The sequence below is a fragment of the Vulpes lagopus genome, chromosome 1 (genome assembly GCF_018345385.1).
Source record: "Vulpes lagopus strain Blue_001 chromosome 1, ASM1834538v1, whole genome shotgun sequence".
Classification (NCBI taxonomy): domain Eukaryota; kingdom Metazoa; phylum Chordata; class Mammalia; order Carnivora; family Canidae; genus Vulpes; species Vulpes lagopus.
The window spans coordinates 35,714,407-35,738,576 of NC_054824.1; the positions used below are offsets into that span (position 1 = coordinate 35,714,407).

Sequence of the window (24,170 nt, forward strand, 5' to 3'; positions counted from 1 at the left end):
GTTAGGGGTAGCTTAGTGGGTCAGTGGTTGAGCGTCTGCCTGTGGCTCCAGTTGTGATCCTAGGGTCCTGCGACTGAGTCCCTGCAGGGAGCCTGCTTCTCCCTCTGCCTATGTCTCTCACGAATAAATAAGTAAAATCTTGGTAATATCCACAGATACAATGACTAAAATATTTTCACAACTAATGAAAGACATGTATCCTTTCTCTAAAGAGGCACAATGAAACTAGAGAAGCCAAAGGCAAAAGGATTATTCTATGAAAGGTGAAGAATACTAAGACATTTTTAATCAAAATAAAGGCTTTCCTCTAATTCCATTATCATTTGAGAAGAGGAGCTATATTAGTTTAAACCAATGATCCATAGGGACCAAATATTACCTACAAGCCATTAAAAATCCAGAAATATGTAACCCCTTAGGATATACAAAGAGGGATCCCTGGGTGGCGCAGCGGTTTGGCGCCTGCCTTTGGCTCAGGGCGCGATCCTGGAGACCCGGGATCGAATCCCACGTTGGGCTCCCGGTGCATGGAGCCTGCTTCTCCCTCTGCCTGTGTCTCTGCCTCTCTCTCTCTCTCTCTATCATAAATAAATAAAAATTAAAAAAAAATAAAAAAAAAAAGGATATACAAAGACTTTCTAAATGGCAAACAGGCATGAATAATTTTAAGGCAATTAAATCCTAAGCCCTCAATCTCCATTTTCACAATTTCTTAACACTGATTTACTTCATAAACACTGATTTATGCCATCTGTATAAAAGGCATCATACAGTATCTCCCTTCCCAACAGACCTTTATCTGTTCTACAAAAGAAAGACATAAGTCTCACCTATTGCATTAGAATCTAAAAATCTCCAAAAAGGAACAATTGGAAATACTGGAATCTCTTTTGGCACAAAAAATGATAGTAGGTCTTCATATCTTTCCCTGTTTTATAAATATTTTGTTAAATATGCTTCTAACCATAGGTTAGAAACTAGATATTCTACACCAAAGTTATATTTCCTTAATTTCACTGCAAAATTAAAAGCAAAAGTGATAAAAATTTGCATTTACTGGCTTTGTATATTCTATTCCAATTATAATCAAGAAAAGCATTGACCCAAGGAGAAAATCAAGTGAGAACACCTCAAAGAAAGCATAAGTTTTTAAAATGAGACTGAAATCTGCTGTGCCTTATTACAACGAAGTAACAAACTCAGGTCAAAACCAAGGCCATATTTTCTACCTGAAGTGAAATGAAATGGCTGTCATGAAGATACAAACTAACATGTATACTTGAAGTGAAAACTGAAAACAAATATTTACAGATAAATAGTATATCTGATTTAATTGATTGGCAGGACCATATGGACTGGTCTTGTCAAATAAAGTATAAATAGGTATTTTCCACAGAGTAAATGAACAAAATATGCAGTTCCATATTAAAAAAAATACACAAAACAAAAATTACAAAATATTTCACAAAAAAATATGATAATGGCAAAGGCAATATCCTGAAGTTAACAAGATTTCAATTTTTAAAATTATTTCTCAAGTATCTAGTTTTAGGGACGCCTGAGTGCCTCAGTGGTTGAGCATCTGCCTTCGGCTCAGGGTGTGATCCTGGGATCCAGGATTGAGTCCCACACATGGGGCTCCTTACACGGAGCCTGCTTCTCCCTCTGCTTGTGTCTCTGCTTCTCTCTCTGTGTCTCTCATGAATAAATAAATAAAATCTTTAAAAAAAAAGAAAGTATCTAGTTTTAAAAAAAGGAATCTAAAAGTAGCAAGCATAATAATTGGCTACTTGTTAAATTTGATAAAGCCTTTTTAGTATACCAAATTCAGAAGTGCAATAACTCTAATGACTGGATCACAAATTATTTTTAACTTTTAAATATTAAGTTGCTATGTGGTTTTTGGCATTTAATTCAAAAGAAAAGAACTGAAGGATAATGCTATAACAAAACTCTATCCTTCTCCTAAGAGGCACAGTTAGCTAAGTAGCAGACTCTAGGTTTTGGCTCAGGTTGTGATCTCAAGGTTTGGGGATCAAGCCCTAGGCTACCAGTGGCGTCTGCTTGAGAATCTCTCTACCTCTCCCTCTGCCCCTCCCCACTCCACACTCAATTGTGCATGTGCACTCTCTCTCTGTAATAAATAAACCTTAAAAAAGAAAAAGAAGAAAACTGCTACAGAAAGTTTTATTCTAGCAATAAGTAATACTTGTTCATGGATATGTGAACCAAATGAATAAAGAAGAAAAACATCAGCACTACTCATCTTAAGAAATACATTTCCAATATTATTTTTTTAAAATTTTATTTATTCATGAGAGACACGGGGCGGGGGGCAGGCGGGCACAGACACAGGCAGAGGGAGAAGCAGGCTCCATGCAGGGAGCCTGACATGGGACTTGATCCCGGGTCTCCAAGATCACACCCTGGGCTGAAGGCGGCACCAAACTGCTGAGCCACTCGGGCTGCCCTCCAATATAATTTTACATAATAGATTCAATGATTACAAATACCTGTAATATATTTTTGAATCTTTAATAAATTATAAGGATAATTCCATCCAGTAAAAAAATACTTAGAACCATGTAGTGACAATTATTTAATGTCAGATTTCAATGAATATATATCTATTTAATGTTAAATTTCAATAAATACGTATCTCTCAAAAAAGAGATGGTACATGTATTTTTAAAATAGATGATGCTGAGTATCAAATTAGAATTACCTTTAGAGATAACTGGATACACATAAACATAATTTAAGTTTTATTTTAAAATATCCCCACTTACATCCTTTTTTTTTTTTTTAATATATTTATTTATTTATTTATTTTTGATAGTCACAGAGAGAGAGAGAGAGGCAGAGTCACAAGTGGAGGGAGAAGCAGGCTCCATGCACCGGGAGCCCGACGTGGGATTCGATCCCGGGTCTCCAGGATCGCGCCCTGGGCCAAAGGCAGGCGCCAAACCGCTGCGCCACCCAGGGATCCCCCCCCACTTACATCCTTAAAAATGTATAAGGCAGGGATCCCTGGGTGGCGCAGCGGTTTGGCGCCTGCCTTTGGCCCAGGGCGCGATCCTGGAGACCCGGGATCGAATCCCACATCGGGCTCCCGGTGCATGGAGCCTGCTTCTCCCTCTGCCTGTGTCTCTGCATCTCTCTCTCTCTGTGTGTGACTATCATAAATAAATAAAAATTTTTAAAAAATGTATAAGGCATTTTAAAAAAAATTAAGGGCATCTTCAAAGAAAAAAAAAAAACACGTAAATTGAAAACCAATGTCACAGAAGTTAGTAACTGAAAACATCCTTTATTTTCCCTGCAAACTACACTATATTTTTGTCCACTTGAAGAACACCTAACAGCAGCACTCTAAGCAATCAAGATGTTAAAATAAAAGCTAGAGAAAACTGCAATGTGAAAACCTTGTGGTTTTTAGTGTAACTTTATAAATGAAAATTTTAGAGTACTAAGAGAAAAACTTCAAATTCTATAAATTCTTTAATTACAACAAAGTAGAGATGCTATGGGAGAAAAAAAAAACAGAGATTGGCAGAGATTAAACTTAAAAGTCACTAAAATATTATTCAACGGTAAGTATAAGAAATATGTGAAGAGGGTGCTATGTCAGATGGGTAAAAACTGAAGTTTGACCACACACTTCTCAAGGTTACAAAGAAATATATTATTAGTGGGAATGGCAAATGCTAATTTCCATGAATGAGGCATTTAGCAATAACTAGAAAAATTACATGTAAATTTACCCTCTGTAATAGCAACTGCAATTCTAGGAATCTATCCCAAAATATACTATAAAGACATGAGAAGACATGTCTCTCATGAGGCTGGCTGGCTTGCTTGTTTGCTTTATTTATTTATTTAGGCATAAGGCATTATTAAAGCACTATTTATAATAGCAAAAGACTGGGAAAGACCTCTGCTCATCACTAGGGAGCCAACTAAATATCTACTGTTCATTCTACTCACTGGAATACTACGTAACAACAAAAGAGATAATATAGATTTCTAAGTACTTTACTAGTGGAGTGATCCACAGACCAAACTGCTAAAGTAAAACAATCAAGGTAATAAGCAGTGTGGATAGTTTCTCTGAGAAGGGTTGTATATTCCATCAAAAATGAAAGAAAAGAACAATGAAAGGCTAAATCCATGTGATTTTTTTTTTTCAAGTTGCCCATTAGTGAAAGAGAAAAGGATAGAGGGAATCAAAATAAAACCTAGATTTCTCTAATAAAACTTCTTTTGTAAATAGGACTTTGGAATCATGTATTTCTTGTGTAATTATAAAACAACTTATTGTGTAATTATAAAACTTAAATCATTTCAATTGATTTAAAAACACAGTAATTTAGAGGCGCCTGTCTGGTTCAGTCCGAGAAGATGAACCTGGGGTTGTAAATTCAAGCCCCAGGTTGGGTGGAAAGATCACTTAAAATAAATAAAAAATATTTTAAAACTTCACTTTAAATAAAACCACAGGGGATCCCTGGGTGGCTCAGTGGTTTAATGCCTGCCTTCGGCACAGGGCGTAATCCTGGAGTCCCGGGATCGAGTCCCACATCAGGCTCCCTGTATGGAGCCTGCTTCTCCCTCTCCCTGTGTCTTTGCGCCTCTCTCTCTCTCTCTCATGAATAAATAAAATCTTAAAAATAAAAAATAAAATAAAAAAATTTTAAAAACCCAAGTAATTTAAACACACATTCCTAGTGGGCTATATACCTGGTGGTGCCACCAAAAACTAACAAGCAAACAGAAGGAAAAAATTTTAAATTACTTTATTAGCAATTATATTTGTATTGGTATTGTGAAACTATTTATCTAATAGGACAAAACAAATAAGCAACTAAGTTAACATCATTAGGAGCAAAGAAACTAAACCCAGAACCCATAAAAGGAAAACAATTTTGATATATTTGACAACATAAGAAAAAATGTTCTCCAAAGCAATAATCGCCAAAAGCAAAGACAAAAGACTAGTGGGAAAAAACTCGTTTAAAATATTAGCAGATAGCATCACAGCAAGGGGCCAATTTCTCCAACACTTTGTACTTATTCAAACCTAGGAAACCATTGTAAGATTCAAATCATTGTAAATACTAACGTGCAAAGGAAATTTTTCTAATTAAACCATGTCATGCCATTATTATAAGATGCATCTAGACAGATTTCAGAGTTGTCAAAAATGTGTGTCTGGGCTCAACATAAAAAGAATTCCTATGAATCATAACATTCTAAAGACTAAATAGAAAAATAGGCAAAGGATATTAAATGATACTATCCAAAAGGAAATAAAGGACTACACATATGAAAACATTCAACCTCATTTATAGTAAAAGAAATGAAAATTAAGACTACACCAAGATACAGTTTTTTGCTGACAAAGCTCAAAAGATCGATAACTGTGACAACTGTGTGGGAAAACAGGCATACTCAGACATTGCTGGTAAAAGCGTAAATCAGGTAAAACAAAATTAGAAGTGTACATGTCTTGATACAGCAGCTCTATTGTTAGGAATTCATCCTACAGATTTGCTAGTATTTATGCGAAATCACCCATACTGAAGGTGACTTAACTATTTCAGGGTGAAAAGAAAAGAGGGACAACACCATAAATATCCTTCAATATGGTGGTATTGGACAAGAACAATACATCATACAATGGAATACTATACACCCAGGGAAAAGAACAAGGGTGTTTTTAATGGACTCATGGATGGTCTCTAATAATTTTTAAAAAAAAAAATTTTTAAAGACTAAATAGCATGTACAGTATGGTACTAACTGTGTTAATATAAGAGAGTAGGGCAAAAAATATATATTTTCTTCATAATGCATAAAATCTCTGATGGAATAAACAGGAAACTGGGAACACACTAGCCTCTGGGGTGGGTAAGTGGGTGGTTGGGAATTTCAATTAGAAAATGGAAAAATCTTCATTTGATATATTAGCTTTTAGTATATAACCTAAAAAATTTACCAAAAAAAGTCAGAAAAGCAACACTTGCCTTTTTTCCTTTTGAGGTCTCAGAATCCTCATCTTCATCTACACTGAGTAGATTTGCCTCGCTACAGAGAAAATAAGGGGGGGGGGTTAAATCTTAAGTGACAATTACAACTCACACATTAAATTCAGAAGTATATTTATTGTCTTTGTTTACCTAATTCAGGGATCTGAAAACTTTTTCTATAAAAAGCCAGAGATTAAATTAGGCTCTGTAGACTATACAGTCTCTCTACTAATACTCTACTATTTTAGTATGAAAGTAGCCACAGATCATGTGTATGGCTGTATTCCAATAAAACTATTAACAAAAGCCAATGGTGGGCCAGACTAGGCCAGTGGGCCATGGTCTGTTGACCCCTGCTACAAACATAATTTTTGTTCCCTTAACTGTAGATTTCACATATAGTCACTCATTTTTCCTGTCTTGGATTTAAAATTAGAGGAAAAGAACAGCAAAACAAAATAGAGAAAAAATGGTAAGAAAACCTTAACTAATGTAAAAAAAAAAAAAAAGTAATTCCAATGATGTTACCACAGTAAAAGTTACTTTCACAAATCTTAGAAATATCAACACTTTAGAATACTTGAGATTCTAAAAGATCAGACTAATATATCTATTAATAGTTCAATTTATCCTCAAGATATTACAAAAGCTAAAGCTCCTAAGGATCCTCTTATAATGAGACAGAGTATAATTCATAAATGAAATATACATAACAGGTAACACCTTAAAATACAAATTTACATAATCATGACAAATCTAACAAAGAAAGCTAAAATACATTCTTCTAAAGACAACTCTGCTATTTTAGTAAATCCTAGCTATTTATAATAAAAATATAAAATGTTCCATTACCATCTACACATACCCCAACTGTTTTAGTACTAAAAATTCTCCTTCCAAACATTTTACAAAATGTTTAAAAGGTGACCTACTTCCCACTTAATTTCAGATTTAATTCCAATTTTTCAAAAATAAATACTAAGGGTCTATAATAAAAAAAATATTTAAAATTTTAAAAGTCAGAAATAAAAAAAGAGAAAGACAACCATAAAACACCAATTTTATCTGAAAACAGTTCAAAGCTCTCCTTCAAATAAAAGTTCACTTCAATTCAAAATCTCATAGGTGAAGGTACATAAAAATGGTAATGAACGGAGCTATTGCCCGACAGAAGTGAAGCTCCCACAATATTTAGCCAATATACTCTGATTTCTTATGTAATAATTTTTTAAAATACTTATAGGTTTGGTAGAACTATATGTATTTATAAATAATGTATATATCTGTGTGTATATATAATGTATATATATATATATATTTGTGTATTTCTGAATATGTGCTAGCCAGTGGAAAACCAGATTAATAAATCATGGCACCTAATAGCAATGGTGAATCGGTAATACACATCTCATGATATGCAAAAAGGTTCTATTAAAACTATCATTTAAATTTTACAATGCAGACATTTCAAGCACACAAAGTATAATAAGTAATTCGTTTAACATCTGCTTGGGTCAACATCTGTGTTTACCATTTAATATTGTTTCTGCTTTCTCTGGTGGTAACGTGATCTAAGATGGAGGGGCAACTGTTAAGAAAGATACTATAGAACTTAAACTTTCACACAAATTCAGAGGTTTTCAAATCAGTGCCTGAACAGAATGTCATCTCTAAAAAAATTTTCTTTAACTGAAAATCTTCAATAGTCAATTTTAAATTGTATGCTTATATGTATTACATGCACATACTAACACATTTCAAAAAATTGAAAATATAACAGCAAAATTACTCAATAAAAAACCCCTGCATTTTCTTACCTTCATGTTATGTAATAAACGTTTATTTATTTATTTTTGTAATAAACGTTTTATAAGTAAAGAATATTATGCTCTTAAAAATACTTCCATGGAATATAAGTCATTTTTTAATGAAATGTTATTCATATAAAATATCTGAGGGGGGGAAAAAAGTTCTTACTCTTTATCTGTGTCTCCTTCACTTTCGTCTCCATGATCAAAGCTCCAATTATTTTTAAAACCTCCATCTCTCTTAGATTCTGATCTAGCCAAAGCTGAAATAAAAAAAAGAACTGAGATAAGTATTCAGTAGAACCATTAAATTTAAAATAAAATTGAGCATTTCCCAAGCTCTTTTGTTAGTCTAGATTCTCTTAATTTTCTTGCTTTTTGACTATTTCTTATAAACATCTTATTTCCTCTAAAACAAAAAACACGTTAAAATCTGTTTTTGCTAATGTACAGTTGTTCATATGCATGAGTTTATTACCAAAGAAGAAACCCAAATTAGTAAAATATAATAAAAATGAGGGGAAGCACATGAATATGTATGAAATATATAAAAATCAACCCTGTATCTCCATGTTTAATTGATAATCTTATAAATTAGTACCCATTAATTAGTATGCCCTATTTACTTCAGTCAATTATCTCCACCTTTTAATAGAAGAGAAATCAAAATTTTCTGCATTGACAATATGGTGAACTTGATGTACAGGAAAACTCTCTAGGTTAGAACACCAAACATGCTCACAATGAGTTTAAAAGAATTAAGTGTATAGCTTAAACTTCCTGAAGCCATAAACAACTAGAAAATGGGAACTCAGAGACATAAATGAGGTTCTGAAGCTGGCATTTGTCTTGGGAGTCATGTGACAAAAACCTGATGGACTAGGGATTTAAGATCGAGTTTGGGATGCCAGCAAGATGAGAGGACAAACTGAAGAGTAGAAGACCTGAAGGGCAGCCCTCCAATTAGGTGAACAAGGGGAAAAAAGAAACTGAAAAAGAACGAGATTAATTATGATGTATTGTCTTTGCTCTGGGTTTCTGGGTTGAACTGAAGACATACAAAGTGTATTTACCCCATGGTTAAAGAATCCCTAACCATAAACTCACAATTACTCAGGTTTGGGACCAGAATTTTCATAACTATATCTATGTGGCCCTGAAAAGTCTATAATTAAAATAGTCTCACAAGAAAAGATGCTGAATATCACTAGATGTCAGGGAAATGCAAATCGAAACTATAATTAGATACTACTTCACACCCACTGTAGAATGGCTATTACATTTTTTTAAAACCTAAAATAGGGGATCCCTGGGTGGCTCGGCGGTTTGGCGCCTGCCTTTGGCCCAGGGTGTGATCCTGGAGACCCAGGATGATCAAGTCCCACGTCGGGCTCCCTGCATGGAGCCTGCTTCTCCCTCTGTAAATAAAGTTAAAAAAAAAAAAAAACTAAAATAGTAAGTACTGACAAGGATGTGGAAAAATTGGAACTTCTATGCATTGCTGGTGGGAATGTAAAACAGTACAACCACGATGGAAAAGTATGGCAGTACGGCAGTTCCTCAAAAAGTTAAACATAGGGACTCCTGGGTGGCTCAGCGGTTGAGTGTCTGCCTTTGGTCTAGGGTGTGATCCCGGGATCCAGGACTGAGCCCCACTTCAGGCTCCTTGCAGGGAGCCTGTTTCTCCCTCAGCCTGTGTTTCTGCCTCTTTCTTTCTCTCTGTCTCTCATGAATAAATAAAATCTTAAAAAAAAAAAAAGTTAAACAGAATTACTCTATGATCTAGAAGTCTCACTTCCAGGTATATAATCAAAATAAATGAAAGCATGTACTCTGATACCTGTAAACCAACAGGTGTAGTAGCATTAATCATAATAGCCAAAGGTGAAAACAACCTAAGTGTCCATCAAAGGTGAATTAATAAGTAAAATGTGGTGTATACAGGTACCTGTGTATACACACACACACACACACACACACACACACACACGAATATTATGCAGCCATAAGGGAATGAAATTGATACATGCTACAACATGGATGAATTCTAAAAACATTACAATGAGTTAAATAAACTAGACATAACAAATTTTTGCCACAATAAAAAGCTCTTTTTAAAGGCAAAAAAAAAAAAAAATGCCTCTACCTGACTGAATCAAATATAAATCCTCCCTAAAAAAATATAAAATTTCAATACAAGCCTCAAAAAAAGTTTCAAAGAATAAGAGCTCACAACAAAAAATATCATAAAATAGGAAGGAACAAGTCACAATGAGCAAATCTGAAACTTCTGACATACATACTGGAATTGGACAAATAATAAACAGTATATAATGGAAGCAAGGTTTCTCTCTGTCAGAGAAAGAGGTTACAAATAAGCAACAGAAGAAAACTACAATGAACTCTATTCATTCTAATGATACTAGAGTAAGAGTTATCAGTATGAACTCAATCTTTCTTTGATACATATACAGATAGATAAAAGTAATATATATAGGTATGTCTTGTACCATGGGTTAGTAGTATACAGAACTAAAGCTTTATCCTCTAAGATCTAGAAAACAGTGACACCCCAGTGGCAACAAGCACACTTAAAGTCAGATCTTGATTTCTATTTGCTTTTAAAGATCTTATTTATTTATTTGAAAGAGAGAGAGGAGAGGGAGAAGCAAGCTCCCCACTGAGCAGGGAACCCAATGCAGGGCTTGATCCCAGGACCCTGAGATCATGACCTGAACTGAAGGCTGCCACTTAACCAACTGAGCCACCCAGGTGCCCCCAGATTTTGATTTCCAAATTCTCTAATAAAAGAATTTATTATTTTCTAAAAGAAATTACTGACTATAAGGATGGAGCAGAAAAAATGTAAGATTAGTCTGGATCTTGGGGGCCTGTTTTCTACACCAGGAAATAAGGAGGTTCATTTTTTTAAAAAGATGAGGGAATGTCAAAAGATCTCAGGAGCGAAACTGAACCTCTTAATAGTTGAACAAAGGTGAAATAATTTTAGCCAAACTAACAACAGTACTGGATTATAACCCCCAAAGTAAAACATTCACAAATCCATACTGACATAAATAACTGAATAAGAAAACAAATAGGGAGAAAAAAACATATCTTCCTTTAAAAAGAATTCCAAATTATATTCTTTCCTGTGAAATATGAAACTTAGTTCCCCTTCCCTTCAGTATGGACTGGACTTGGTAACTCATTTCCAGGAACTGACTACAGAAAGGGGAAAAACAATAAATTGATATTGAGAAATCTGACAATCATTACTTCAGCCATAAGGTTAACATCAAAAGTAGGAAATACTGTTTAATATGATGTAATGAATATGCCACTTCAGTTCAGTGGTCTTCTTCCCAAACCTCATAATGTCAGTTTAATCGTGAGAAAACACAGATAAATTCAAACTGAGGTATAGTCTACAAAATACCTGACTAGTATGCTTTTAAAACCATCAAAACTATGAAAAACAAAGAAAGATTAAGAAATTGTCATGTATCAAAGGAGACTAAGGAGATGTAACACCAAATGCAGTGTGGTATCCTCGATTGGACACTGGAATTAAAGAAGAACATCAGTGAAATAAGTAGGGAAATCCAAATAAACTGTGTAGTTTATATCAGAGTTTATATCCAATGCTAATCTCCAAGTTTTTGAAAAACATACTATGATTATATAAGGTGCCAACATTATGGGGAGATACATAAATGGTATACAGAAAATATAACATTTTTGAAAATTCTCTATGAATTTAAAACCCTCAAAAGAACTTTTAAAAATCAAATGTAAGGGAACCCTGTGTGGCGCAGCAGTTTGGCGCCTGCCTTTGGCCCAGGGCACGATCCTGGAGACCCGGGATCGAATCCTACGTCGGGCTCCCAGTGCATGGAGCCTGCTTCTCCCTCTACCTATGTCTCTGTCTCTGTCTCTCTCTCTCTCTCTGTGACTATCATAAATTTTAAAAAAAAAATCAAATTTAAAATGAACCTGTTTTAAAAAAGAGATGGGGCAGCCCGGGTGGCTCAATGGTTTAGCGTCACCTTCAGCCTAGGGCCTGATCCTGGAGACCCAGGATGGGGAGTCCCACATCGGGCTCCCTGCATGGAGCCTGCTTCTCCCTCTGCCTGTGTCTCTGCCTCTCTCTCTGTGTGTCTCTCATGAATAAATAAATAAAATCTTTTAAAAATAAGAGAGAGAGAGAGAGATGATTAGGGGTGAATGGATGACTCGGTTAAGCATCTCCCTCTGGCTCATGTCATGATCTTGGGGGCCTGGGATCAAGTCCCACATTGGGCTCTCTGCTCAGTGGGGAGTCTGTTTCTCCCTCTCCCTTTGCTTTTCTCCCCCTGCCCTCCACCACCACTCGTGAGGCTCACACACTCTCTCATGCTGGCTTGCTCCCTCTCTCAAATAAAGAAAATCTTAAAAAAAGATGGTTCGGTAAAGTTATACTACCACGACAGAAAGGGTAAAAAACTATAATGATTACTAGCCTAAGACTCATAATCCAGCAACTAGTATCTATCAAATGAGTTAAGCAAGTTAATCAAAAAGGTCACCAGGCAGCAAAAAGTCAAGAAGTGTTTATTATTTACACACTAGTGGAACTAGAATTCTATACTCACAATTCTAATAAATCTAGTGATATGATTTCCTAGTTGACAGCAAATTATAACCTATAAATGAATAAATGACAGAATAATCTCATGAAAATTATTATTATTAATAAAAAATTATTAAAAGCAAACACATTTTAAAACCTAAGTTTAGAGCAACTTGGAGTAGGAAAAAAAACTCAATTCCTTGAAAGTCTTTGGGAATATTACCACATCTCAATATCCTGCTATGGTTGACATTAGTAATAAGGAGAGTGGAAAATTATGTCTATTATATTCCACTTATGAAATTGAGTGCAAGAAGAGATAGAGGTTAAAGAGAGATCCCAGTTAAGTAACCCAAATTAAATACATGCATTTTTGTTCATACACTTCACTAAAATAACAGTGATGGAAGGAGGGGAGAGAAAACAGAAACCCTTAAGAACAAAAAGGAGACCAGAAAGGAGATAACAGTAAATAAGATATGTAACTAAATCAGTGAAAGATGAAAATTTGATGGATGGGGACAAACTGACTTAGCTGACTAAAGAAAGCAAACCTAAATACCTACACAAATATTACCAAACTGACAACAAGATTTGAATACTGCTGCATCAATAAAAGACACTGAATTATTACAAATCTTTCCATAAAGAAATATTCAGACCCAAAAGGCTTCTTTAGTAATCTCCTTAAAAAAAAAAAAAAAAAAGGTTATTTTTATTTCATGGGAAGTAACTTAGTTCTCTGTTGTTGTTTTTAAGTATAAACTCTACCCTCAACATAGGACTCAAACTCATGTCCCCAAGATCAAGAATCACATGCGCTAACAATTGAGCTAGTCAGGCATCCCTCCAGTAATTTCTTTCAAGCTTCTTCTTTTTCTTTTTTTTAAGATTTTATTTATTTATTCATGAGAGATACAGAGAGAGAAGCAGAGGAAGAAGCAGGCTCCATGCGAGAAGCCCTATGTGGGACTCAATCCCGGGATCGCAGGATCATACCCTGAGTCAAAGACAGGCACTCAACCGCTGAGCCACCCAGGCATCCCTTCTTTCAAGCTTCTAAGAAATAACAATAAACTTATTTTCCCAAAGTACAAAAGAAAAAGAAACATTCTACAGTTCATTTTGCAAAGTGATAATACCTAATTCCAAACCTGACAATGACATTCAATGAAGGAAAATTACCACTCATGGAGATAGATATAAAACCCTAAATAAACTATTAGCAAATCAACTCCCGTAATATGTAAAGAATAGTATATTATAATTAAGCACAGTCTATTCCAAAAGCAAGAGTTAACATTTGAAAATTCGGGGAATCCCTGGGTGGCTCAGCAGTTTAGCGCCTGTCTTCGGCCCGGGGCGTGATCCTGGAGTCCCAGGATCGAGTCCCACATCGCGCTCCCTGCATGGAGCCTGCTTCTCCCTCTGCCTGTGTCTCTGCCTCTCTCTCTCTCTCTGTGCCTCTCATGAATAAATAAAATCTTAAAAAAAAAATTTTTGAAAACTGTAATTCACAAAACAAAAACACTTTGCAAATAACCGAAAACAATTAACATATTGTAAACATTAATCCAACTACATCAATAATCACTCTGAACATCAATGATTTAAATGCACCAATCAAAAGACAGAGGTTCTCAAGTGTATCAAACAAGATCCAACCATTATGACACCTCCAAGAAACATGCCTTAAATAGACACTAGATACATATACATTGAAAGTAAAAGGATGGAGAAAGATATACCATGCAAACAACAATCAAAAGAAGGCAGGAATAGTGTATTTCCAGATAAAACAGATATCAAATTAAGGAAAGTTATTAGAAATAAAAAGGGTATTACATAATGTTAACAGTCAATTCTCAAAGACAACGAACAATCCCTAACAGGTATATACTTAACAACAGTGTCAAATTATGTGAGGCAAAAACGAATAGAACTGCAGGAAGAAATAGATGAACCCATCATCATAGTTGGAAACTATAACATTCCTGTATTAGAAATGGACTGTTCCAGGGAGCAGAAAAACCAGTTGAGAACACAGCTGACCTCAATAAAACCATTGGTCAACTGGAGATTACTGACATCTACAGACCACTTCATCCAAAAACAAAAAAACTATATTTTTCACAAACTCACATAGAACAATCACTGACACTACATTTTGGGCCCTAAAACACTCTAACAAATTTATAGAAACAGAAATCACAAAGTCTGTTCTCAGATCACAATAGGATTAAGCCAGAAATCTGTAACAAAAAGCTAAGCTAGAAATCAATATTTGGAAAATCCCAAAACACATGGAAGATTAAATAACATACCTCTAACCAACAAATAAGTCAAAGGAGAAATCTCAAAATAAGTTTAAAAGTATTTTGAACTAAATGAAAACAAAAGCACAACTTGCCAAATTTGTGAGCAACAGTGAAAACAGTGCATAAAGGGAAATTTATAGCATCAAATGCATGTATAAAAGATCTGTGGGTGCCTGGGTGGCTCAGTCAGTTAAGCATTCAACTTTCAATCTCAGCTCAGCTCCTGATCTCAGAGTTATAAGTCCAAGCCCCATATTAAAAAAAAAAAAAAAAAATCTAAAATACATCATCTAAGCTTCCATCTTAGGAAACCAGAAAATGAACAATTCGAATCCCAAATAAGCCAAAGAAAAGATATAATACAAATTGGAACAGAAATCAATGAAACTGAATAGGTGGGAAAAAAAATCAACAAAACCAAACATTCTCTGAAGACTGATAAAAATCAACAAGCCTCAAGCCAGGTCAACTAAAAAGAGGACACAAATTACTAATATCAGAAATGAAAAAAAAGGAACATCACTACAGATCCCATGGATGCTAGAAGAGTAAAGGAATACTATTAACAAATCCATGTTCAAATAGATAACCCAGATGAAATGGACAACTTCCTTGAAAAATACAAACTGCCTAAACTCACACATAAAGAAACAATCTAAATAGGCCTCTATCTATTAAAGAAATTGAATCAAGAACTAATTATTTTCCAAAACAGAAAGCACCAAGCCCAGATGGGTTCACCACTGAATTCTACAAAACATTTATGGAAGAAATTGTTATCAACTCTCTATAATCTCTTTCAGAAGATAGAAGCATTCTATGAGACCAACATTACTCTAACTATCAAACCAGACAGACATTATAAGAAAACTACAAACAATATCCCCATGAACATAGATGCAAAACGTTAAGGAACTAAATCCAAAAATATGTAAGGAGGATTATATACCATGACCAAATGAGATTTGGCCCAGTTTTGCAAGACTAACTCAACATTCAAAAATAAATTAACAGAATCCATTATGTTGATGAATAGGCTAAAAAACAAAAGTCAAGGGATCCCTGGGTGGCGCAGCGGTTTGGCGCCTGCCTTTGGCCCAGGGCGCGATCCTGGAGACCCGGGATCGAATCCCACGTCGGGCTCCCGGTGCATGGAGCCTGCTTCTCCCTCTGCCTGTGTCTCTGCCTCTCTCTCTCTCTTGACTATCATAAATAAATAAAAATTAAAAAAAAAAAAAAAAAAAGAATTTAAAAAAAAAAAAAAAGTCACATGATCATATCAATAGAGGCAGAAAAAATTCAACTCCTATTCATGATTAAAAAAAAAAAAAACAGTAAACTAGGAATACTAGGGAGCTCCTTAAACTTAATAAAGAATTATCTACAAAAACCTACAGCTAATATCATACATAACGGTGAGAAGTCGGAGCTCTTCCATGAAGATAGGGTACAAGGGGAAAATAATCCTCTCATTATTCCTTTTCAATACTGCACTGGAAGTTCTAGCTAATTCAATAAAACAAGAGAAGGAGATAAGAGGGATATAGATTGGGAAGGAAGAAATAAAATTGTCTTTGCTCACAAATGATATGACCACTTACATAGAAAATCCAAAATAGTCAATCAAAAAAAAAAACCTTCTATAACTAATAAGCAATTATAATAAGTCTGCAGGATATAAGGTTAATAAAAAAGATCAACTGCTTTCCAATACACCAGTAATGAAAAAGTGGGATTTGAAATTAAAAACACAATACCACTTATATTAGCACACCCAAAAACATAACACCTAGCTATAAAGCTAATAAAATATGTACAAGATCTATATGAGGAAAGTTACAAACTCTGATAAATGAAACCAAAGTAGAACTAATATCATGGATAGCACAACTCAGTATTGCCAAGTTACCAATTCTTCCCAACCTTATTTATAGATTCAATCAAAATCTCCGCAAGTTATTTTGTAGATTTTAAGAAACTGATTCTAAAGTTTATGTAGGGATCCCTGGGTGGCGCAGCGGTTTGGCACCTGCCTTTGGCCCAGGGCGCGATCCTGGAGACCCGGGATCGAATCCCACATCGGGCTCCCAAGCATGGAGCCTGCTTCTCCCTCTGCCTGTGTCTCTGCCTCTCTCTCTCTGTGACTATCATAAATAAATAAAATTTAAAAAAATAAGTAAATAAAGTTTATGTAAAGAGACCAAAGACCAAGAATGGCCAACACAGTATTTATGAAAAACAAACCTGGAAGACTGACACTACTCGACTTTGAGTTTTACTATAAAGCTATAATAATCAAATCAGTATGGTATTGGCAAAAGAAAGAACAAATCAGTGGGAAAAAATAGAGAGTCCAGAATACAGCCACATGAACATAATATAATTGATTTTTTTTTAAGATTTTATTTATTCATGAGAGACACAGAGAGAGGCAGAGACACAAGCAGAGAGAGAAGCAGGCTCCATGCAGGGAACCCGACGTGGGACTCAATCCCAGGTCTCCAAGATCACACTCTGGGCTGAAAGTGGTGCTAAACCGCTGAGCCACCCGGGCTGCCCTAATTGATTTTTGACAAAAGAGCAAAGGCAATACAATTAAACAAAAAGTGGTCTTTTCAAAAAATGGTGGTGGAACAAGCAGACATTCACATGCAAAAAAATGACTCTAGACACAAACCTTACATCCTTCAAAAAAAATTAATTCGGGGATCCTGGGTGGCGCAGCGGTTTGGCGCCTGCCTTTGGCCCAGGGCGCGATCCTGGAGACCCGGGATCGAATCCCACATCAGGCTCCCGGTGCATGGAGCCTGCTTCTCCCTCCGCCTGTGTCTCTGCCTCTCTCTCTCTCTCTGTGACTATCATAAATAAATAAAAAATTAAAAAAAAAAAATTAATTCAAAATGGATCATACATCTAAATGTAAAAATGTAAAATTTAAGAATTTATAAACCGGACTTCATTAAATTTAAGAACTGGGGGAACCCTCTTATGCTTTTGGTGGGAATGTAAACTGGTGCAGTCACTTGCAAACAGTACGGAGGTTCCTCAAAAAATTAAAAACAGAACCACCCTATGTCCCAGCAATTGCAGTACCAGGTATTTACCCAAAGGATACAAAAATAGACATACATGCATCTCGACCTTATAACAGCATTATCAATAATAGTCAAACTATGGAGAGAGCCCTAATGTCCACTGACTGATGAATGGATAAAGATATGGGGTGTGTGTGTGTGTGTGTGTGTATAGGAATATTAGCCATCAAAAAGAATGAAATCTTGGCATTTGCAATGATATAGACAGAGCTAGAATGTATTATGCTAAGTGAAATAAATCAGTCAGAAAAAAACCAAATTACCATGTGATCTCACTCATGGAATTAAGAAAGAAACAGATGAATATATGGCAGGGGGAGAAAGGGAAATAAACCTGAAGAGATTCTTAAAGACAGAAAACAAACTGAGGATTGATGAAGGGAGGTTGTGTAGAGGGTATTAAGGAGGACACTTGTGATGAGGACTGGGTATTGTATGTAAGGGAGAAATCACTGAATTCTACTCCAGAAACCAGCATTACACTGTATGTTGACGAAGTAAAATTTACATTAAAAAAAAAAAAAAAGCAGAATCACACTATCAATTAAACTTAAAAAAAAAACACTTCGGCTCTGGAAAAGATAATGTTGAGAAAATTAAATCCACACACTGGGAGAATATATTTGCAGAAGATGTATCTGGTAAAGGACTGTATCCAAAATATGCAAAGAACTCTTAAAAGTCAGTAATAAAAAAACAAACTTGATTTAAAAATGGGCCTAAAGAAGAGAGGAGGGTTGTAGGATAGGCAAAATGAGTGAAAGTGAAGAGCAGATATAGGATTCCTATTATAGAATGAAAAAGTCACAGGGATAAAAGGCACTGCATAGGAACGCCTGGGTGAAGCAGTTAAGCGTCTGACTCTTGGTTTCAGCTCAGTCCAGATTTCAGGGTGGTGAGATCCAATGAAGTCTACTTAAGACTTTCTCCCCCTTCCTATGCCCCTCTCCATTCCCTCCTGCTACCTCTCTCAAGTAAATAAATAAATCTTTAAAAATAAAAGGCACAGCATAGGGAATATAGCCAATAGTATGGTAGTAGCATTGTATGGTGACTGATAGTAGCTACACTGTGGTGAGCATAGTGTATAGACTTGTGGAACCACTATGTTGTACAGCTGAAACTAATGTATCACCCTGCGTCAATTATTCCTTCAATTTTTAAAAAAAGGTAGAGGCCAAATCCCTTAACAGACACCTCACCAAAGATATAAAGATGGCAAATAAGCATAAAAAAAGATGCTCCACATCATAGGTCATCTGGGATATGCAAATTAAAACAGTAACATATCACTACACATCTAGCTAAACTCTGGAACACTGACAACACAAACTGCTTGTGAAGATGTGGAGCAGTAAGAATTCTCGTTCATTGTTGGTGAAAATACAAAATGTTACAGTTTGGTGGTTTCTTACAAAACCACACATACTGTTACCATACAGCAACTGCACTCCTTGGTATTTAAGGAATTAAAAACTTATGTCCACACTGAAATCTGCACACAAATGTTTATAAGAGTTTTATCATATCCACCAAAACTTGGAAGTAACCAAGATGTCTGTCAGTAGGTGAATGGATAATTATGGTGCATCCAGAAAAATGGGATATTATTTCCCTAAGAAGGAATTAGCTATCAAGCCATGAAAAGACTTGGAGGACACTTAAATGCATAATACTAACTGAAGGGTGCAATTCTGAAATACATTCTATATGATTTCAACCATATGACATTCTGGAAAGGGCAAAACCATGAGGACAGTAAAAAGATGAGTAGTTGCCAAGAATATGTTAGAGGAGGCAAATTTGGAGGATGAATAGGTGGAGCACAGAATGTTATGGCACTGAAAATACTACATACATTATAATGATGGATGCAAGTCATTACATATTTGTCCCAACCCACAGACTATACAACAGCAGGAGTGAATCATATTGTAAATACGGACTTCGGGTGATTATGATGCATCAATGTAGGTTTAAGTAACCTCTACACTGAACATGGGGCTCAAGCTCACAACCCCAAGATCAAGAGTCCCTCACTCTTCCACTTGAGCCAGCCAGGTGCCCCAATGTCAATGTAGGCTAACCCACTGTAACAAACACACCACTCTTTTGGGAGATGTTGATACAAGAGGAGGCTATGTATGTATGGAAGTAGAAAGTACATGGGAAATCTTTATATCTTCTTCTCAACTTTTCTGTGAACCTAAACTGCCCTTAAAAATGACTTTAAAAAATATTTTGCATGGTTAGGGAAAAAAGTCTGTTTTTCCCAGTTTCGTTGAGATATAATTGGCATACACCACTGTATAAATTCAAGGTGTACAGCACAGTGACCTGACTTATGCAATATGTGTATATTATGAAATGATTACCACAATAAATTCAGTTAATATCCATCACCTCCTACGAAGATACAAAATCAAAAGTTCTTTTCCTCGTGATGACAACTCATCACATGAAAATTCATTATAACTTTTTCCTATGATGATTTACTCTCAACAACTTAAAAATACCACAGAAGAGTATAACTATAGTCATCATTTTGTACATTAAATCCCCAATACAGATGTTTGTACCTTCTGACCATGTTCTCCAAGTCCCCTACCCCCTTCACCCTCACTCCTTGCCACAAATAACCACAAATCTGATCTTTTAAGATTCCACATATGAGATCATACACTATTTGTCTTTCTGTCTGGCTTATCTCACTTAACATAATGCCCTCAAGGTCTACACGTGTTGTCACAAATTGCAGATTTCCTTACTTTTTATGGCTGAAGAATATTCCATTGTAGATATGTATACTACAACTTCTTTATCCATTCATCTGTCAATGGACACTTAGGCTTTTTCCATGTCTTGGCTTTTATAAATAATGCTACTGTGAACATGTGGGTGCACCTATCTCTTTGAAATAGTGTTTTTCTTTTTTAAGTCTTTACATACAGTGTAATATCAGTTTCATGCGTACAATATAGTGATTCCACACGCAAGTCCATACCCTGGTGCTCATCACAAGTGTACTCCTTAATCCCCATCACCTATTTAACCTTCATTCACTTCCCTCCTGACATTGTTTCCTTCCAGTATATTCCCAGAAGTGGAATGATAAGTGATACTGAGCACCTTTTCATGTACCTGTTGGCCATCTGAATGTCTTCTTTGGAGAAATGTCTATTCAGGTACTGTGTACATTTTTTTTTCTTTTTTCTTTTTTTTTTTTTAATGGTGACTAAACTCACAACCCTGAGATAAAGACCTGAGCTGAGATCAAGAGTTGGACAATTAACCAACTGAGCTACCCAGGTGCCCCTCCTTTTTCCATTTTTAATTGGATTATTTGGAGGTTTCTGCTAGTGAGTCAAAGGAGTTTTTTGTATATTTTGAATATTAACCCCTTTAATCTATGATTTAATATTTGTATGTTTCATACAAATCAAGAGTCAAATATTTAATAAAGTTTTTAAAATATTTTTTAAAATAAAGGAAATATATACACTACAAGTAGATTTCCAAATTCTGTTAACGCAGCCTGTATACCTGACTGGTACCCTCCTGCCATTATAAAAACTAAAGAACAGGGATCCCTGGGTGGCGCAGCGGTTTAGCGCGTGTCTTTGGCCCAGGGCGCGATCCTGGAGACCCGGGATCGAATCCCACGTCGGGCTCCACGTGCATGGAGCCTGCTTCTCCCTCTGCCAGTGTCTCTGCCTCTCTCAATCTGTGTGACTATCATAAATAAATAAAATTAAAAAAAAAAAAAAAACTAAAGAACAGTGACTAATAAAACAAAAAAGTTAAACTACAAAGGGCCAATAAAACCAAAGTATTTCTTATATCACAAAAAGCACAAATAATGGGGGTGGGTGGGGACAACAAATAACTACAGTACATTAAAAAATTCTGTTCATATAATTATTCCATTCATTAAAAAATAATTTCATAAAATATGTTTAATCCATATAATTCAATTTACTGTCCAGAGTATATAACAACCCCCAACATTCCAATAGAAAAACAAAATAGGCAGAAGATATGAATGTGCAATTAAGAACAAAAATACACATCAAAAAAAGCGGAAAGCACAAAAACAAACTTAGAGGGTATTGTTTACTTATGTGTCCCAAGTTCATAGAATAGGGATTAACTGTAGGTTGGCATTCAATATTTTTTGAATATTGAATGAACAATGAATAGGTTTTTTAAAAGGCAGCAAGAGATATTTAATCTTATTATAAACCAGAATATCATAAATTAAAACCACCACCTAACAATCCCATCAGACTAGCAAAAACTAAAACATCAAAGAGTATGCAATGGGTGATGATATCTATAAACTGGAAAACTTAGAAAGTGTTAGTCAAACCACTTTGGAGATCAATTTAACAATAAATACATGAAGCTGAAATTACACATGACCTAATAATTCCATTGCTAAGAGATACACTAGATCAGGTGTCAGCAAAATATGGCCCTGACAAATCTGGCCTGCTGCTTTGTTTTTATGAGGCCCATAAGCTCAGAATGGCTTTAACACTTTTAAATGGTTGGGGGGAAAACTGTATGTTTCATTAACACATGAAAATTATATGAAATTCAAATTTCAGTGTCCATCAAGTTTTACTGGCACACAGTCATTCTCATTTATTTATGTCTCATTTATGACTGCTTTCTTGCTAAAATAACAGCATTGAGTAATTGCAACAAGGAGTGTTCAGACTGCAAAGTGTAAAAATATTTACTATCTGGCCTTTTACAGAAAAGTTTGCTGACCTCTCTCCTGAGAAACATACACAGGCACAAAGAAAAGTACTTTTAAAAAATTTCATACTAGCAATATGAAACATACAAAGGTATTCATAGTAGCAATGTATGTAACAGTAAAAAGGTGGATACAACCTAAATTTCCACAGAGTAATATATAAATAACCTGTAGTATAGTCATACTACACAATACTAAATGGCAATGAAAATAAAAGTACTAGGATTATTCTCATTAGTTAATCTCTCAATGCTGTAATGAAAAATTTCAAAAGTTGCAGAAAAATACAAAACATGATTCATAAAAAAATATGCAAAATAATTTATACACTCACACAGTTTGGAGATACACACATTAAGAGTTAAGTACATGGGGTGCCCTGGTGGCTCAGTTGGTTATGCATCCGACCCTGATTTGGGCTCAGGTCATGATGTCAGGTCACTGGCCTGAGCCCTGCATCAGGCTCCACACTCAGCACGGAGTCTGCTTGAGATTCTCTCTCCCTGTCCCTCAGCCTCTCCCTCCACTCACACATGCTCTCTCTACAATAAATAAATAAATCTTAAAAAAAAAAAAAAGAGTAAAGTACAAAGAAATGCATGTGAATGATAACTACCAAATTAAGGATGGTAGTTACCCCTGGAGATAGGTGGATGCAAAAAGATAAGGTTCACCCCAGCTTCAACTGTACTGGTAATGTTTTCTTTAGGCTAGTAAGTAGAACATGAGTTTTTGCTATACTATTAGGAATTATTTTATAATAATTTTTAAACTATCACTATAAGGTTTTACAATAATGAAAAACAAGATAAAGGATTACTGTGACAGAAGTTAACTACTGCAACTTAGAAATATAAAAGCAATAAAGAGGAATTAAATGCAAATGTCAGAAAAATCTCTCAATTAAAGCAACTTCAGGTGGCTCTATAGCACTATAGCCCCAGTCTTTCTCAAGAACCTGTCAGGATTCTACAAGGCAGTCTCTTGGAGCTCAGAGCCACCATGTTACAAATCTTGAGTACTCTGCTGAAGAGACCACCTGGAAAAAAAAAAAAAAAGAGAGAGAGAGAGAGAGAGAGAGAGAGAGAGAGAATCTGAAGAGACACTAAATGGAGAGACAAGGCTCACCTTTCCATACCTACCAGAATCAGATATTTGAATGAAGCCATCTTGGAACCTCCAAACCAGCCTAACTACCACTGAATAACTCCCACAGACGCTACATGAAGCAGGAAAATTGCACAGCTGAGGTGATTTTCTCTATAAAACCATTGTACTTTGGAGCAGAAGATAGACCAATAGATTACCCAATACTATTTCAAAATGAAGTCTGAATATATTATATTCTTGGGAGTAATATGGCATTAGACTTCTCTGGAAGCCATCAAAACCACATATTTTTTTGTCTCAGGATCCAGCTGCTATTTAGTGTTCTTTCGGTTTATCCACCCACTTCTTCCTTCCATTTAGTGGGTTTCTATGCACTTTGGGGCAGGATGCCAACATACAGGTAGTTTTTTCCAAGGTCATTATTAGGCAGCTT

General features: G+C 35.4%; 1 protein-coding gene across 7 annotated transcripts in view; it reads right to left on the minus strand.

The window, feature by feature from the left end:
* Window positions 1-24,170, minus strand: part of SENP6 (SUMO specific peptidase 6) — a 120,623-nt gene that overhangs the window by 87,406 nt on the left and 9,047 nt on the right. For 6 of the 7 annotated variants that reach the window (XM_041736405.1, XM_041736260.1, XM_041736176.1 and 3 more), the window contains exons 2-3: window positions 8,007-8,100; window positions 6,027-6,087 (exon numbers count right to left, since the gene is read on the minus strand). In XM_041736405.1, coding sequence (XP_041592339.1) covers window positions 6,027-6,087; window positions 8,007-8,100 — 155 coding nt within the window. Of the gene's footprint in view, window positions 1-6,026; window positions 6,088-8,006; window positions 8,101-24,170 lie in introns of those variants that run through there. The other variant, XM_041736483.1, reaches the window with a different exon arrangement.